This window comes from Aquarana catesbeiana, linkage group LG04 (genome assembly GCF_042186555.1).
Source record: "Aquarana catesbeiana isolate 2022-GZ linkage group LG04, ASM4218655v1, whole genome shotgun sequence".
Taxonomy (NCBI): domain Eukaryota; kingdom Metazoa; phylum Chordata; class Amphibia; order Anura; family Ranidae; genus Aquarana; species Aquarana catesbeiana.
The window spans coordinates 169,597,306-169,614,782 of record NC_133327.1 but is presented as its reverse complement, the minus strand read 5'-3'; the positions used below and the strand labels follow the sequence as shown (position 1 = coordinate 169,614,782).

Below are 17,477 nucleotides of genomic sequence, written 5' to 3'. Positions count from 1 at the left end.
CAACAAGAAACCCTAATAAATAGTTTTCAGGTCTTTACAAAATGATTATACTTATAGCTCAAATAACATAGTGTGATCAAATGTTGTAGAACATTGCAAGTAAAATAGTAAGGAATGTAGTGTCCTAGAGTATTTGACTTGAACAGTATATTGTCCACTTGTATAAGGGGTATCACAGTTTTAACTGTCTGCCTTTTTCTCTTGGCATTATTTTCAATAATAATGTTGGAACGCAAACAGTTAAAACTGTGGTTTCACCTTATATTAGCGCACAATATACAAGTGATCCCTTACATTGTTGGCTATTGGAAAATTGCCCCCTTGCATTGATGGTCAGTATAGGTGGAGGTTCCATTTTCTACTGCTCAAGGAACCTGGCAACCTTTAGGAGAAACCTTGAGGAAGGCTACATTACAGTTTCTTGCATATTGTAATAATAATAATAATAATAATAATAATAGAAGATCAACTGCTCCACGAGTCCCTGCGCCCTATGACCCATCTGCCGTTTGTCCAATATAAACAAAAGTTTCAGAAAAACTGTACCTGTGACACACTATTGTGAACTATTCTCTTGTCCATAAGCATGCATCTTAAATTTGTACTTTGCCCAAACCAAGAAAAGTAACAGGTATACTGAATAGCAGAAATGTTAAGGAGCCTGCACTTACCTTTCAAGCACTTCCCTTTCACCCCAACTAGGGCCACAAATAATAACATGGGGACAGGCAAAAAGTACTGCTTTGTGGGAGGCACAGGATAGAGTCTTGTGCCCCCAACCCCCCCCCCATACCCTTCACATGCAAAGTGCAGCTCCAGACAGAGTGATACGGTAAGTAAGTATTTTCCACATCGGTCACTGGGCACACTTTATGCATGTGTGCTATGGTGCTATGCAGCAAAAAAACACAATTACTTCTGCCATAGTCACAGGGACAGCATTAGGCTCATCAGTTTGAGTTCCAACCATGACATGACCTATGTGAAGTTTGCATGTTTTCTCCTTGTTTCCTTTCACATTCCAACAGATATGCTGGTAGGGTACTTGGCTCTAATATGTGTATATATGCATTAGGGGTGCGCATCTTCACTGGTCTCACGATTCGATTTGATTATGATTATCTGGTCAATTATTCGATTCGATTCTGCGATGTATCACAATGCATCACAATTACTGACGCGCTCCCACTTCCGCTTGGGCTGCCTAGGCGGCCCTTCCTCCCTGCAATCTTCTGGGACACATCACAGTTCCCAGAAGATTGCCTGGCTGTGCAGGGCAGCGCAGTGAGACATGCACACCCGGCTGTGAAGTTGCAAGCTGTCACAGCCGGATGCCCACAGTAATATTGCCAGTGCTGTGGACAGGCAGGGGAGAGAATGGAGGGTTTGGGTCGCAACGCCGCTGGATTGTGGGACAGGTGAGTGTCTTTTTATTAAAAGTCAGAAGATAAACTTTTTTGTAGCTGCTGACTTTTAATAAACAAAAAATTTGCTAGGCGACCCCTCCCTGCCAGCGATCTTCTGGGTCCCAGAAGATTGGCTGGCCAATGGCAGAGCGCAGTGCGGCTCGTGCAGTCTGCGCCCGGCTGTGAAGCCATAAGCTGTCATGGGCGGGTGTCACTGCCCACAGTAGATATGACGGCGCCGAGGAGAGGAGGGGGAGAGGAGCGAGGCTCCGTGCGGCCGCATCGATGGACCATGGGACAGGTGAATGTCTGATTATTAAAAGTCAGCAGCTACACTTTTTGTAGCTGCTGACTTTTAATAAACTAAAAAACGGGTGGAACTCCATTTTGGGGAGTGCACTAATCCGGTGCACTACAAGGTACAGGAATTCACACACACGGCTGCTGGGAGGTCAGGAGGGATTACAATCCACAACTGACAAACAGCCCTGTGAAGTTCCTGTACTGTCTCTGTGATGGCATTTCTCTGGGCTCCCTCATTTGCACCTTCCAGCACACTAGGAGTTAACACAGTGGAATGTGCAAACTGGGGGGGGGGGGCGGAGAAATAATGTCAGCACAGAGCACATGTAGGAGACAGTGTAAGTAGAATACAAACACATTTGTACTCTACATACTGCTGTTAAAATACCTGTGTGGTAAAAAATGCAGTTATAATCCATTAAATGCCCACTGCTGTACGTGCATTTTAAAATTTATGCAGCTTCATATCTTATTTTTTAGTCTGTGTATATAACTGTGTTTTTGTCAAAATGGCTTTTGTTAATGAATGCAATTGTAATCCATTAAGTGCAAGCACCCCGAAAAATTGTCGTCATCCCGACTTGCCCCGCCCCTCCCCGAAGTGAGCTCCGAGCGGTTTTGTCAAAATGGCTTTTGCTATTAAATGCAATTGTAATCCATTAAGTGGTAATCGCTGTATGTGTATTTTTTTTAAATATATGCAGCTTCATACCTCATTTTTTTAGTCTGTGTATAAAACTGTATAAGCCACTCATATGACTGCTCGGTCCGGCCCGCATCTCTCTCCTCTCAGTATCATGTCTCTCTATCTCTTCTGACATCAGTGGGAGTTCTCAGCCCCGCCCACCAACTGTAGCTATCAGATCAGAAGAGAGGAGGGCGGGGCTGACGTCAGGAGATACTGAAAGGAGAGGGGCGGGCCGGACCGAGTAGTCACATGAGCGCCGGGATATACAGTTATATGCACAGACTAAAAACGAGGTATGAAGCTACATATATTTAAAAAAAACACATACAGCGATCATCACTTAATGGATTACAATTGCATTTAATAGCAAAAGCCATTTTGACAAAACCGCTCGGAGCTCCCTTTTGGCGAGGGCCGGGGCAAGTCGGGATGATGTCACACCTGACATCGATTTTTCGGGGGGCTTGCATCGATGCCGCATCGGGGACCCCCGAATCGCGATGCATCGATGCAGCGATTAAAATCCACACCCCTAATATGCATGAGATAGAGAAATTAGATTGTTAGCTCCTTGAGGGCAGGGGTTGATGTAAATGTATAATATATGTAAAACCCTGTGTAAATTATCGACACTATATAAATACCTGTAATAAATAATAAACTGACATTTACTGGCACCAACGTGTGTATATGTTCCATCTCCCGGTCATAGACCACCCAGTACATACCTGCAAGCTCTCAGTTTAAATCAGCTAAATGCATTCCAGGTGCATCAAAACAAAGGCATTCAGTGTTTTACAATTTTTTTTTCTAAAGCAGGCACAGCCTAAGTCAAAAAGCTTGTCCCCTGCCAGAATGCTACAGAGCAGAACCCTTTCTCTCTATGGGTCATCCAGAGGTCCAACATGTTCAGCAGGAAGCATTAGCTTTGCTGACCTACTGTAGAAATTTAAAGTCGAACTCAGTAAGGAGCATGTTGGCCCCCTGCAGAGAAACCACACTGCCTTCTAACAGGAAGCAAGTGTCCCACTCTGCAACTGCTAGCATGAGACATGCTCTTAGAAACATAGAAACAGAAAAAGTAATGGCAAAAAAAGACTTATGCCTCATACACACGAGCGGACTTTGCAGCAGACTTGGTCCGACGGTCTTTCCGCCGGACTTTCCAGCGGACTACCTGAACGGATGGACTTGCCTACACACGACCAGACTTTCCGGCAGGCTAGGTCCGCCCGTCTTTCCGACGGACTTTCGCCAGAGTTACGGCGGACTTTCAGAATGAACAGACTTGCCCACACACGGACAAGTCCGTTCATTTTGAACATGACTAGGGTACGACGGGACTAGAAAAGGAAGTCAATCTTGCCGTTTTTGTCAGCGAGATTGACACCTTGCGAGCCCCATCATGGGTCATACCAGGCCCTTAGGTCTGGTATGGATTATAAAGGGAACCCCCTACGCCGAAAAAATGGCGTGGGGTCCCCCCTAAAATCCATACCAGCCCCCGATCCAAGCATGCAGCCCGGCCGGTCAGGAAAGGGGGTGGGGACGAACGAGCAGCCCCCCCTCCTGAACCATACCAAGCCGCATGCCCTCAACATGGGGAGTGGGTGCTTTGGGGGAGGGGGCACCCTGCGGGGCCCCCCACCCCAAAGTACCTTGTCCCCATGTTGATGAGGACAAGGGCCTCTTCCCGACAACCCTGGCCGTTGGTTTTCGGGGTCTGCGGGTGGGGGTCTTATCAGAATCTGGGAGCCCCCTATAATAAGAGGGCCCCCAGATCCCGGCCCCCCACCCTATGTGAATGAGTATGGGGTACATGGTACCCCTACCCATTTACCTAGGGAAAAAGTGTCAATAAAAAAACACTACACAGGTTTTTAAAATAATTTATTAAACAGCTCGAGGGGGTCTTCCTCTGGCTTCGGGGGTCTTCCTCCGGCTTCAGGGGTCTTCTTCCGGCTTCGGGGGTCTTCTTCCGGCTTCGGGGGTCCCTCCGGTTCCTCTTCTCCCGGCGTCCGGTTGGTTCTTCTCCGCTCTCTCTGGCCTCTTCTCCCGGTGTTCCAGTTCTTCTGCCAGCTCCTCCACTGTCTTCATGCCGCTCTTTTGCCAGCGGAGGTCCGAACTTCTGGGCTTCTTGTCTTCTTCCCTCTTCTCTTCTCCAGATGTTCACTGGGTGATGTTGACCATGCCCCCTAAAACGTCACAGTCCCAGCATGCCCAGGGACTTTGACAGCATAAGGGGGTGGGGTTTCTGCCTATATAAGTCACAGCGGAGCGCTCAGAGAGCAGTCCAGATGGAGAGACCGTCGTGTCAACATCTGGAGAAGAGAAGAGGGAAGAAGACAAGAAGCCCAGAACTCCGGACCTCCGCTGGCAAAAGAGCGGCATGAAGACAGCGGAGGAGCTGGCAGAAGAACTGGAACACCGGGAGAAGAGGCCAGAGAGAGCGGAGAAGAACCAACCGGACGCCGGGAGAAGAGGAACCGGAGGGACCCCCGAAGCCGGAGGAAGACCACCGAAGCCAGAGGAAGACCCCCCGGAGCTGTTTAATAAATTATTTTAAAAACCTGTGTAGTGTATTTTTTTATTGACACTTTTTCCCTAGGTAAATGGGTAGGGGTACCATGTACCCCATACTCATTCACATAGGGTGGGGGGCTGGGATCTGGGGACCCTCTTATTATAGGGGCTCCCAGATTCTGAAAAGCCCCCCACCCGTAGACCCTGAAAACCAACGGCCAGGGTTGTCGGGAAGAGGCCCTTGTCCTCATCAACATGGGGACAAGGTGCTTTGGGGGAGGGGGGGCCCTGCAGGGCCCTCCTCCCCCAAAGCACCCACCCCCCATGTTGAGGGCATGTGGCCTGGTACGGTTCAGGAGGGGGGGTGGCGCTCGCTCGTCCCCACCCCCTTTCCTGACTGGACTGGCTGCGTGCTCGGATCGGGGTCTGGTATGGATTTTAGGGGGGACCCCACGTCGTTTTTTTCAGCATGGGGGTTCCCTTTATAATCCATACCAGACCTAAGGGCCTGGTATGACCCGTGCTCGCTGCAATAGGAAAATTTGTTTTTCCTATTGCAGCGAGCGCGAGATGCAATACCATGCCCTTGCATCGTATCTGATGCGTCGGACCAGCATACAGACAATCGGGCTTTCCGTCGGACCAGCATACAGATGAACGGACTTTCCATCAGGAACTGAGTCTGACGGAAAGATTTAAAACATGTTTCAAATCTAGGTCCGGCGGACTTTTGGGGAAAAAAAAGTCCGCCGAAGCCTACACAAGGTCGGATTGTATGGCGGACCAAGTATGCCGGAAAGTCCGCTCGTGTGTACGCGGCATTAGTGGTCCATTAAGTCTGCCCCATTTTCTGCTCAGCTGTGGCTTCTTTAGAAAGACATTAACCACTTGACGCCCGCCCACCGTCAGTGGAACGTTGTGGCTTTCGTTCTGGGTGAACATCATATGACGGCACACCCGAACTCCCGGGGCAACCCCAATCTCTATAAAGAGCCGCTGAAGTGGCTCTTTAACCATGTGATCGGCTGTGTCCAATCACAGCCGGTCACATATAAACACAGAAGTGAAGGGTATTCAGCACTCAACGTCTCACTCTGACAGTGTGACAGCAAGTAATCACAATAAAGTGCAAGAAGCGCCAGCAATCAGTGCCCAGTAGTGCCAGCAATAAGTGACCACCGGTATAAATAGGGGGGTGGTAGTTGCGCTGCGATAGAAGGGGAATAGGGAAAAGGGAAAAGGAAAAAGGGGAGGGGGGGCTAAACTATAGTGAATACAAGGAAAATAACAGATGACCTGAATACATGAGTGAAATATGTGAAGGAGGACTCACGGATGCAAATATATAAATAAAAAATATAAATACAAACACAAAGATTTTACACTTAGTAGTGCATACCAAAAGTGCTAACATCAAACATTAAAATAAAAATAACTACCAGCAAGTAGTGCACAAGGGTATGTGAATCAGCTTCAAAAGTGCATAAATCCAAAAAATATCAAATATAAAAAAAAAAAAAAAATCCCTTTGGAAGTGTATAAATATGCTGACATTATGGTCGACTGATGGCATAAGAAACGGGTAGGTAATTAGTATCAACAAAATAAATAGATGAATAAAAATATATAGAATATATTTATAAAAGTATATTAAAGAGTCCCAGTGGTAGATGTTAGTGGAACGCCAACACTTGGCGACTTGCAAATATAATCCAAAAAAAAAGTGTGACAACAGTCCCACCACCAAATGTGACACTTCTAAATGCAGACCGAATGCCAATGGTGGACAAGGAGGGGAAGTGTTCTTCTGTGGGGGCACCTCCGTGTTCACAGGCCCCTTACCTTACAGCTGTAAGGTATACAGCATATGTAGTGGAAACCCAGCAAATGGGGAAATCCAAAGGTACAGCGGATGGCGTTGGTTGAGGATGCGGTATGACATATGCAGAGACAAAAGGAACAGCATATAGTATAATTCCGTTTGGTGTGAAGGACACAGAAGGGGGGAGGAGGAGTGGGGGGGTTGCACTCACTTGTGAGCAATGAGCGCACTCCTCAACCCACGAGCGCAGAGCTCGTATGATCCCAAATGCTGGCTCTGAATCCTCCAAACTGTCTTCGCTTCCTGCTCCTCACCGCCCGTCATGCAGAGTTAGAATGAGCGGTATAGAAAACAAAACCGCACATAGCGTGATCCCGTATAGCATATAATTTATTGAATAGGAAAAAATATCATGCACTTACATTTAAAAACAGCTGGGGGGTAAAACATCCACGAGCGCCGAGCTAGTTACATTCAGCTAGTGTGTGGCAGCGTGCCGTGCTCCTAACGCGTGTCGTCACGTCACATCACTTCTTCAGAGAAGTCACGTGCCCACCAGTGCCACCAATAAATGCCCATCAGTGCTGGTTTTCAGTGACCATCAGTGCCGCCTATCAGTGCTGCCCATCAATGCCCATCAGTGCCGCCCATCTGTACCACCCATCAATGCCCATCAATGTCGCCTACCCGTGCTGCCTATCAGTGCTCACCAGTGCCACCTATCAGTGCCCACCAGTGCCACCCATCAATGCCACCTATCAGCGCTCATCAGTGCCACCTATCAGTGCCCTTAAAGAGGAAGTAAACCCTGGTGGGTTTTACTCCCTCTTTATTTCCATGCAAAAGTAAAGCATAATGGGCTGCTATTATGCATCGCATAGTAGCCCATTATGTGTCACTTACCTGAAACAGAAACCCGCAATGTCACTGTTGTCCCCACTAGCAGGGAGAGTCCATCTTCATCCCTCTTCCTTCCGGGGCCACGAACTCCGGCTCTATGACTGGCCGGAGTCGCGTGACATCACTCCTGCGCATGCGCGCAGGAGCCGCCAGTCACAGAATGACCCTTATTAGAAACGGCACGCCATGCCCTTTCTAAAGTGCAGATGCACCGATGACATCGGCACATGCACCGTAGTCATTGGTGCTCGGGTCTTTCGTTAATCTCTCCTAAACCGTGGAGGTTTAGGAGAAATTTTTAAGCACCTACAGGTAAGCCTTAATTTAGGCTTACCTGTAGGTAAAAGTGGTTGTACAGGGTGTACAACCACTTAAGTGCAGCATATTAGGGCCTCCTCATCAGTGCCACCTAATCAATGCCCATACATTCGGCCTTATCAGTGCCCATAAGTGCCACCTGATCAGTACCCATCAATGCAGCCTATTAGTGCCCATTAGTGCAGCCTCATCAGCGCACATCAGTGAAGGAGAAAAAATACTTATTTACAAAATTTACTGACAGAATCTAGCAAAACACACCAAACTGAGCATGGGCAGAGTGCCTCCTAGGGCTCTGTTCTATCAGGAGATGGATTGGAGATGCAAAGGATTAACCCCTTTGGTTCCACAGTGAGTATAACAATCATACTTTCCTGCATATACAGACTGATTTTACTGTTGTGAGTTTACTAACACGTTAAGATTCCCTGGGAGGCTGCTCACACATGGGCATTTTGTTAAGCTATGGTGTCCAATTTATTTTTATTATTATTATTATTATTATTATTGTTATTATATGGTGTACTAGTGTATTAAAGCATACCCAAAATATCTCTTTTAATTTTGAATAGCGTAGGGAAGGATTAGAAAGATTCCTGTCATCTAGATTGGAAGTGAAGGAAATTGTCCTCAATAAGAAATAGATTTAGCTGAAAATTTTTTCAAGATATGCTGATGCTGCTGAATCTAGACACAGACCACTGTCATATGAATAACACAATACATCTTCATCGCCTGAAGGATCACAGAATATTTTATGATATATCAAAACAAGTAAACAGTGATTTCCTAATTTGAAGCAGCACTCTGATGTGCTGTCAGTAAACGATATATGTACTTTGTGAATGTGATTGTACAGTGTCATGTGAGGCACGTTTTCACATACATTCCTACACTGTGCTAATAGACTGAGGCAATATTGTAAACGTAAATGAATGGTAATTTATTCACAGCATGCATGAATGATATTAGTTCGTTATTGGTTAGCAGTGAGGCAAATATAGTGCTGTAACCAGGGTTAGCAATGCCTCTGCGAATAATCACCGTTTAAAGCTGAACTCCAAGCAGACATGAAAAAAATGACTATTAAATAATTGTTTATCCAAAAAAAAAAAAAAAATGAAAATGTTTTACGGTTCACACATCTAACATATGTACACAAATTTGTGTTAATATCAGCTCCCTGTAATCTCCTCTACAACAGCACTAAGGCTCGATTCACACCTATGCATGTTGCTTTTGAGCGTTTTTGGAGGTTTTTTTTTCATGCTTGCCGCGTTTTTGAGCCGCGTTTTTGCCGCGTTTTTGCCGCGATTTTGCCGCGATTTGCGTTTTGCGTTTTTTTTTTTTTTTTTTTTTCATTTTTTTTTACAGTCTTACAAAAAAATTACAAAAAAAAAAAATTACAAAAAAAAAAAAAAAAAAAGTCAAAAACGCACCAAAAACGCATCAAAAACGCTGCAAAAAAGGTGCACTTGCGTTTTTGATGCTTGTCCATTGAAAACCATTACATGCAAAACGCTGCATTTTGCATGAGAAAAAGTCCCCGACCCTTTCCAAAAACGCGGAGATACAAAAAAGCATTGATGTGAACATGTTCCATAGGAACCCATGTTAAAAAATTCCCGTGCATTTCTGCAAAATGCAAAATGCATCAAAAAACGCGCTAGTGTGAATGGGGCCTAAGACTGGGAGAAAGAGGGGCAACACTCTGAGTCAATCATAGCTGCTTTGCACAATCCTGAACATGCTTAGAGGAAAGGAGAGCACAGGGAAAACCTCATCAATGTGATGATACAACTTCATTGCCTAATAAAAGCCTAAAGTAGGCCAGGCTTTATTGCTTAAAAGGGCACCATTAAAGCAACAGTGTCTCTGCAAAGGGCACCCCCAACTCTCATAGACTCACTTTACCTGTGCTCCCTCAAAGCTTCTCTGCAGCCTGGATGCAAATTATGAAAAGGGTCAGATACGAATTCCAGGCTCATTGCCTTCTATGGGACCCCATCTGAATCACAAATCTCATCAGTTTTGAGCACAAATTTGATCAGAAAAAAAACAACCTGAGGGTCAACCCCCAATCCATACTAGGCCCTTTCAGGTCTAGTATGAATGTTAAGGGGAACCCCACTCCAAAATAAAAAAAAAAGTTGTGCCCCCCCAACACCCTCAAATCCATACTAGACCCTAAGGTCTGGTATGGATCTTGAGGGGAACCCCCACTCCAAAATGTTTTTAAAAATGGCGTGGGGTCCCCCCAAATCCATACCAGACCCTTATCTGAACATGGAGCCTGGCAGGCCAAGAAGGGGGGTGAGCGAGTGCCCCCTGAACTATACCAGGCCACATGCATGGGGTTGTTTGGGGCGGGGGCCTCTGCTGTGACCCCGTCCCCTTGTGATGTCACCGACTGGGGTGTGTTGGGTCAGTGATGTCACAAGAGGCAGGATCACCCGCTGACGTCATCGGGTGACTTCACCCCTTAGCTATTTAAGAAATGTTAGACAGAGGAGCAGGCATTCGGTGGGAGCGTTCAACGAGGATGTAGGGTTTTTTTTGGGTCTGACAGTGAGGCGGGTGTCATGATTGAAGATGATTCTACACTGGGGAGGGGGGATGACATTTTTTTTATTTTTTAATAAAGGAATTGGCAAAAACTTGTGTTGTGTCTTTATTCACTTTTTACATTTTTATGGTGAATGGGTAGAGGTACCCCCCACTCATTCACATGGGTGGGGCGGGATCTGGTGGTTTCCAGATTCCGATAAGCCCCCTGCCCGCAGACGCCCACAACCATTGCCCAGGGTTGTGAGGAAAAGGCCCTTGTCCCTATCAACATGTGGCGTGGTATGTGGGAATGTAGCCTGGTTTGGTTCAGGGGGGGCGCTCGCCAGACCCAAAGGCATTGGTATGAGTTGAAGGGAACCCCATGCTTTTTTTTTTCTGAATTTTCTATTGCCGTGATTCTTTTGTTTACATGTTAGCTCTCAGTGGGAAAGCCAGCTGACAGCTGATGAGTCATCGGTTGTTAAGGAGGTGGCAGTTGGCTTCTTGGCCCACTCCTAAAGAACCAGCTATTCTTCACACAGAATTCAAATCGGTCGATCGTTTTTTGACCCATTTGAATCGTTCCGAAAATTTGGAGTTCATTAGAAAATAATAAACAAAACCAAATTAGTAACATAACAAATCTATTCCAAACAAAAGAAATGTTTCTGTTCTGCACATGTCTGATTGATAGGGTTTTCCACAAGCCAGTCATACAAAGCCAGTTCATCTGTAAGTACACTTCAGCAAAATGCAGTATTATACAACATACAGTATATGCAGTATGATATGTAGAACAGGCACTCAAACTATTTGTTTTTCCTTTATAGCCCTATTCTCTGTTGATCCCATACTAACACTCACTGGCAGATAATGTTATAGTTAAAGTAGATTTAAACTGTAACTGCATATATTTATAAAGCAGTGACTGTGACATTCACCAAACATTCAGGGCAGATAAACGTACTTGTGCATATGTGTCAACGACTTTTGTACCACGCTATAGCTAAAAGATGGCTACAGCGTGGTACTATAGTTCTGGGAGGGCATCCATGAATGTGCTCCCAGAACCCCGCCATCTGCACGCCTCCTGCAGTGTACATTGGGCGCGCTCTGTGACTGCTGTGTTCTTCAGACACAGCTAATCACAGATTGGGGTAAAGGGCCAATCACAGCTTTTCACATGTAAACAGACTTGCCGGCAGTCCTTTCCGCACTCTCTGTGGTTGATTTACTAAAATCAAATAGACTGTGCACTTTGCAAAGTGCAGCTGCACTATGCAAGCACAGTTGCTCCAGAGCATAGTAAATGAGCAGAACTGCACTTGCAGAGGGCAACTGCTTATTTAGCAAAAAAAAAAAAATGGTGAATAAATATCACCAAAAAGAAAGCTTTATGTGTCATATGGGTACAGTGTTGCATGATCACGCAACTGTCATTCACAGTGTGACAGTGCTGAAAGCTGAAAATTGGCCTGGACAGGAAGGTAGTGAAGTGGTTAAAATAAAGTGATTTATTATTTTGCAAAGCATGTCTAGAAAATATAATATTCGCTGCACTAAAATATTCCCCTTAGTTTGCTAAAACACTGTTTATCATAAGCACATGTTTTCACAAAATACTTTTTTTCACATATTTTTATCCTTGCATATCCTCCTGTGTTGACCACAAATCATCGCTCTGGCTTCTTATAATTGCAATGGTGGGACATACACGTGTAATGTATGTCAATATGGCCACTTGTAAACTGCCTCAGGGGCACATGTGACAAGGTGACAACACAGGAGAAAGCTGTAAGACAGCTGTCACCCCATAACTGGAAGTGCTTGTACAAGAACCTCCAAAGCAGGATCATCACATATTATAGACAGCTGCGTTTTTCAAAAAATTTAAAAGCCTTACAGGTTTTGGAACCTTTAGGATTGGGTTCCAGGATATCACACCATAGAAAAAACACAGTTCATCATGCAATAAAGTTCAGCAATCTCAGTGTCTAACTAATATTATGGATTTCAACTAGCTTGTATCAGACTTGCATCATCTGTGCTCTTCAGAAAAAGCAGAATGAGTCATGTGGAACAAACTTACTTTTGCCAGAGTTCTTATCCAGACGTTTTTCCATCTTAGTGACTGTGCTGATGATTCTGATGTCTGGAAGCAAAATCACACCGTTTGCATTCTCAAATTCTGAAGCTGGACGAGCAAAGTGATCCATTCCATTGACTGTAATCTTGGGTTCATTAGCCTGGAGAACCACAACATATGCTTCGATGTCTGGAATGGTGATACAGATATCTTCTCCAAAGCATCTGGAAGGCATAGTCATTATTACTGACAGAACTCATAAATAACTCATAACTAGCTTAGCACTATTAAATATTAGAACAAAAATGTACTTTTTCTTTTCTGTGTTTGGAGGGTTTGCAACATGACTGTTACAGACTGAATATTAGTTCCAAAGATGCAGTGGGGTTGATTTACTAAAACTGGAGAGTGTACGATTTGGTGCAACTGCATGGTAGCCAATCAGCTTCTAACTTTTGCTGTTCAATTAAAATTTGACAAAAAACCGGGAGCTATTTGGTTTCTATGCAGAACTGCACTGGATTTTGAATGCTACAGTTGTAGTAAATCAAGATATAGGTGCTGCAGCCATCGAATACCTATGCAAACCTTAACCACTTCCCGGCTGGCATATTGTAAAATGACAACCTAAAAAAAATTGCCATGCCTCTTACTAAATACCTTGGACTATCTACTATCCATAAGGGGTCATTTGGGGGATATTTGTACTGTCCTGACATTTTTGGGCCTCAAGAAATGAGAGGCTGTCAGCACTAGGGATGAGCCGAATACCCTCCTGTTCGGTTAGCAGCAGAACATGCTAACAGGCAAAATATTTGGCAGAACACACAAACACCGTTAAAATCTATGGGACACGAACATGAATAATAAAAAGTGCTCATTTTAAAGGCTTATATGCAAGTTATTGTCATAAAAAGTGTTTGGGGACCTGGGTCCTGCCCCAGGGGACATTTATCAATGCAAATTTTTTTAAAAGAAACGGCTGTTTTTTCGGGAGCAGTGATTTTTTTAATGCTTAAAGTGAAACAATAAAAATTAAATATTCCTTTAAATATTGTGCCTGGGGGGTGTCTATAGTATGCCTGTAAAGTGGCGCATTTTTCCTGTGTTTAGAACAGTACCACAGCAAAATGACATTTCTAAAGGATAAATTGTCATTCAAAACCGATCGCGGCTGTAATGAATTGTTGGGTCTCTGCAATATAGATTAAGCTCATTGAAAAAAGAGCATGGGATCCCCAAGTCCATTACCAGGCCCTTTGGGTCTGGTATGAATATAAAGGGGAACCCCGAACCAAAATTTAAAAAAAAAATGCGTGGGGGTCCCCCTAAAATCCATACCATGCCCTTTGGGTCTGATATGGAAATTGAGGGGAACCCTGCACCAGATTTTTTTTTAAATGGTGTAGGGGTCCCCCCAAAATCCATACCAGACCCTTCAGGTCTGGTATGGATTTTAAGGGGAACCCTGCGCCAAAATAAAAAAAAGGCACAGGTGTCCCTCCCAAAATCCATACCAGACCCTTATCCGAGCACACAACCTGGCAGGCCGCAGGAAAACAGGGGGGACAAATGAGCGCCCCCCTCCTGAACCATACCAGGCCCCATGCCCTCAACATGGGGAAGGTGCTTTGGGGTAGCCCCCCAAAGCACCTTGTCCCCATGTTGATAGGGACAAGGGCCTCATCCCCACAACCCTTGCTTGGTGGTTGTGGGGGTCTGCATGCGGGGGGCTTATCAGAATATGGAAGCCCCCTTTTACAAGGTGACCCCCAGATCCCGCCCTCCCTCCTGTGTGAAATGGTAATGGGGTACAAATGTACCCCTACCATGTCACAAAAAAGTGTCAAACTGTTAAGACAAGACACAGCTTGGGACAAGCCCTTTATTAAAAAAGAAAAATGTCCCATGATGTCCATTCATCTTCTATCACGCCACCCGACGGACCGAAAAAAAAAACCCGCGACCGACCCGCCTCCATGGGAGGCTCCCGCCATGTGACGCTTCTTTGCTTGTGACAGTTCATATATAACTGAGGGCGGGGCCACTCGGTGACGTACCCAGGTGACCCCGCCCCCTCTGTCATCATGGGGACTTCCCCATGGCTTCCCCGTGGCGTCAGAGGGGTGCGGGCTCATCCCTAGTCAGCACATCAGAACTGATACATTTTCAGAAATTTACCATAGATTGTGGACTCTATAACTTTTCTACAGACTAAATAATAAACACTAATTTGGGTAATTTTCACCAAAGAATTGTAGCAGAATACATTTGGCCTAAATTTATGAAGTAAGGCTATTTATTTGCAAAATGCTATTAAAGAAACAAAGAAAAACATATTTTTTAAAAATATTAAGTATTTTTTTCATTTATTTACCAAAAAATAAAAACCCCAGTGATGATTAAATACCACCAAAGCTCTACTTGTGTAAAAAAAAATTTATATGGGTACATGCGTGACTGCGTAATTGTCATTCAACTTTAGACAGTGCTGAAAGCTGAAAATTGGCCTGGGCAATAAAGGGAGTAATGGGGCGTACACACGGTCGGACTTTTCGTCTACAAAAGTCCAACGGACGCCGACGGACTAAAGCTGGCTGGTAATCCGATCGTGTGTGTGCTTCTCCTGACTTTCAGCGGACTTTTTCAGCCTCAAATCCGACGGACTTTAGATTTGAAACATGCTTCAAATCTTTACGTCATAACTACGACGGACCCCGAAATCCGCTCGTCTGTGTGCTAGTCCGACGGACAAAAACCCACGCTAGGGCAGCTATTGGCTACTGGCTATGAACTTCCTTATTTTAGTCCGGTGTACGTCATCACGTACGAATCCGTCGGACTTTTGTGTGGTTGTGTGTAGGCAAGTCCGTTCATTAGAAAGTCTGCCGCAAGTCCGCCGAAAGTCCGCCGGAAGTCTGTCGGACAGGCTGTCGGACTTTTGTAGACGAAAAGTCCGACCGTGTGTACGCCCCATTAAAGTATCTGGTACTGAAGTGGTTAAAATGTATCTTTAACCAGAATCTGTCATTGACACAAAGAAAGTGATAGGAAATCCAAAATATTTACAGTTGTCACTAGAACAGGAGGTAAAGGTAAATCTTCCAATAAGGATGCTTGTTCCAGTAACAAATATCTGAGAGTATTGCATTAGGGTTTGCATCCCAGAGCTCAAATACAAATGTATGTATATATATATATATACTGGTAGATCTATCTATCTATCTATCTATCTATCTATCTATCTATCTATCTATCTATCTATCTATCTATCTATCTATCTATCTATCTATCTATCGATCGATAGATAGATAGATACAGTGGGGCAAAAAAGTATTTAGTCAGCCACCAATTGTGTAAGTTCTCCCACTTAAAAAGATGAGAGAGGCCTGTAATTGTCATCATAGGTATATCTCAACTATGAGAGACAAAATGTGGAAACAAATCCAGACAATCACATTGTCTGATTTTTGAAAGAATTTATTTGCAAATTATGATGGAAAATAAGTATTTGGTCACCTATAAACAAGCAAGATTTTTTACTCTCACAGACCTGTATCTTCTTCTTTAAGAGGCTCCTCTGTCCTCCACTCATTGCCTGTATTAATGGCACCTGTTTGAACTGGTTATCAGTATAAAAGACACCTGTCCACAACCTCAAACAGTCACACTCAAAACTCCACTATGGTGAAAACCAAAGAGCTGTCGAAGGACACCAGAAACAAAATTGTAGACCTGCACCAGGCTGGGAAGACTGAATCTGCAATAGGCAAGAAGAAATCAACTGTGGGAGCAATAATTAAAAAATGGAAGACATACAAGACCACTGATAATCTCCCTCGATCTGGGGCTCAACGCAAGATCTCACCCCGTGGGGTCAAAATGATCACAAGAACAGTGAGCAAAAATTCCAGAACCACACAAGGGGACCTAGTGAATGACCTGCAGAGAGCTGGGATCAACGTAACAAAGGCTACCATCAGTAACACACTATGCTGCCAGGGACTCAGATACTGTAGTGCCAGACGTGTCCCCCTGCTTAAGCCAGTACATGTCTGAGGTTTGCTAGAGCTTTTGGATGATCCAGAAGAGGATTGGGAGAATGTCATATGGTCAGATGAAACCAAAGTAGAACTGTTTCGTAGAAATGCAACTCGTCATGTTTTGAGGAGAGAATGCTTAATTGCAACCAAAGAACACCATACCTACTGTGAAGCATGGGGGTGGCAACATTATGCTTTGGGTCTGTTTCTCTGCAAAGGGAACAGGACGACTAATCTGTGTACATGAAAGAATGAATGGGGCCATGTATCATGAGATTTTGAGTGCAAAACTCCTCCCATCAGCAAGGTCATTGAAGATGAAACGTGGCTGGGTCTTTTAGCATGACAATGATCCCAAACACACTGCCCGGGCAACTAAGGAGTGGCTTCGTAAGAAGCATTTCAAGGTCCTGGAGTGGCCTAGCCAGTCTCCAGATCTCAACCCCATAGAAAACCTTTGGAGGGAGTTGAAAGTCTGTGTTGCCCAGCAAAAGCCCCAAAACATCACTGCTCTAGAGGAGATCTGCATGGAGGAATGGGCCAACATACCACCAACAGTGTGTGACAACCTTGTGAAGACTTACAGAAAACGTTTCACCTCTGTCATTGCCAACAAAGGATATATAACAAAGTATTGAGATGAACTTTTGATATTGACCAAATACTTATTTTTCACCATAATTTGCAAATAAATTCTTTCAAAAATCAGACAATGTGATTGTCTGGATTTGTTTCAACATTTTGTTGCTCATAGTTGAGGTATACCTATGATGACAATTACAGGCCTCTCTCATTTTTTTAAGTGGGAGAACTTGCACAATTGGTGGCTGACTAAATACTA

At 44.6% G+C, this 17,477-nt stretch overlaps 1 protein-coding gene across 1 annotated transcript in view; it reads right to left on the bottom strand.

Annotated features, from left to right (window-relative positions):
* Positions 1–17,477, bottom strand: part of CLSTN2 (calsyntenin 2) — a 1,488,165-nt gene that overhangs the window by 48,411 nt on the left and 1,422,277 nt on the right. Inside the window, exon 12 of the mRNA XM_073625925.1 lies at positions 12,597–12,817. Within this exon, the coding sequence (XP_073482026.1) occupies positions 12,597–12,817 (221 nt within the window). The remainder of the gene's footprint in view (positions 1–12,596; positions 12,818–17,477) is intronic.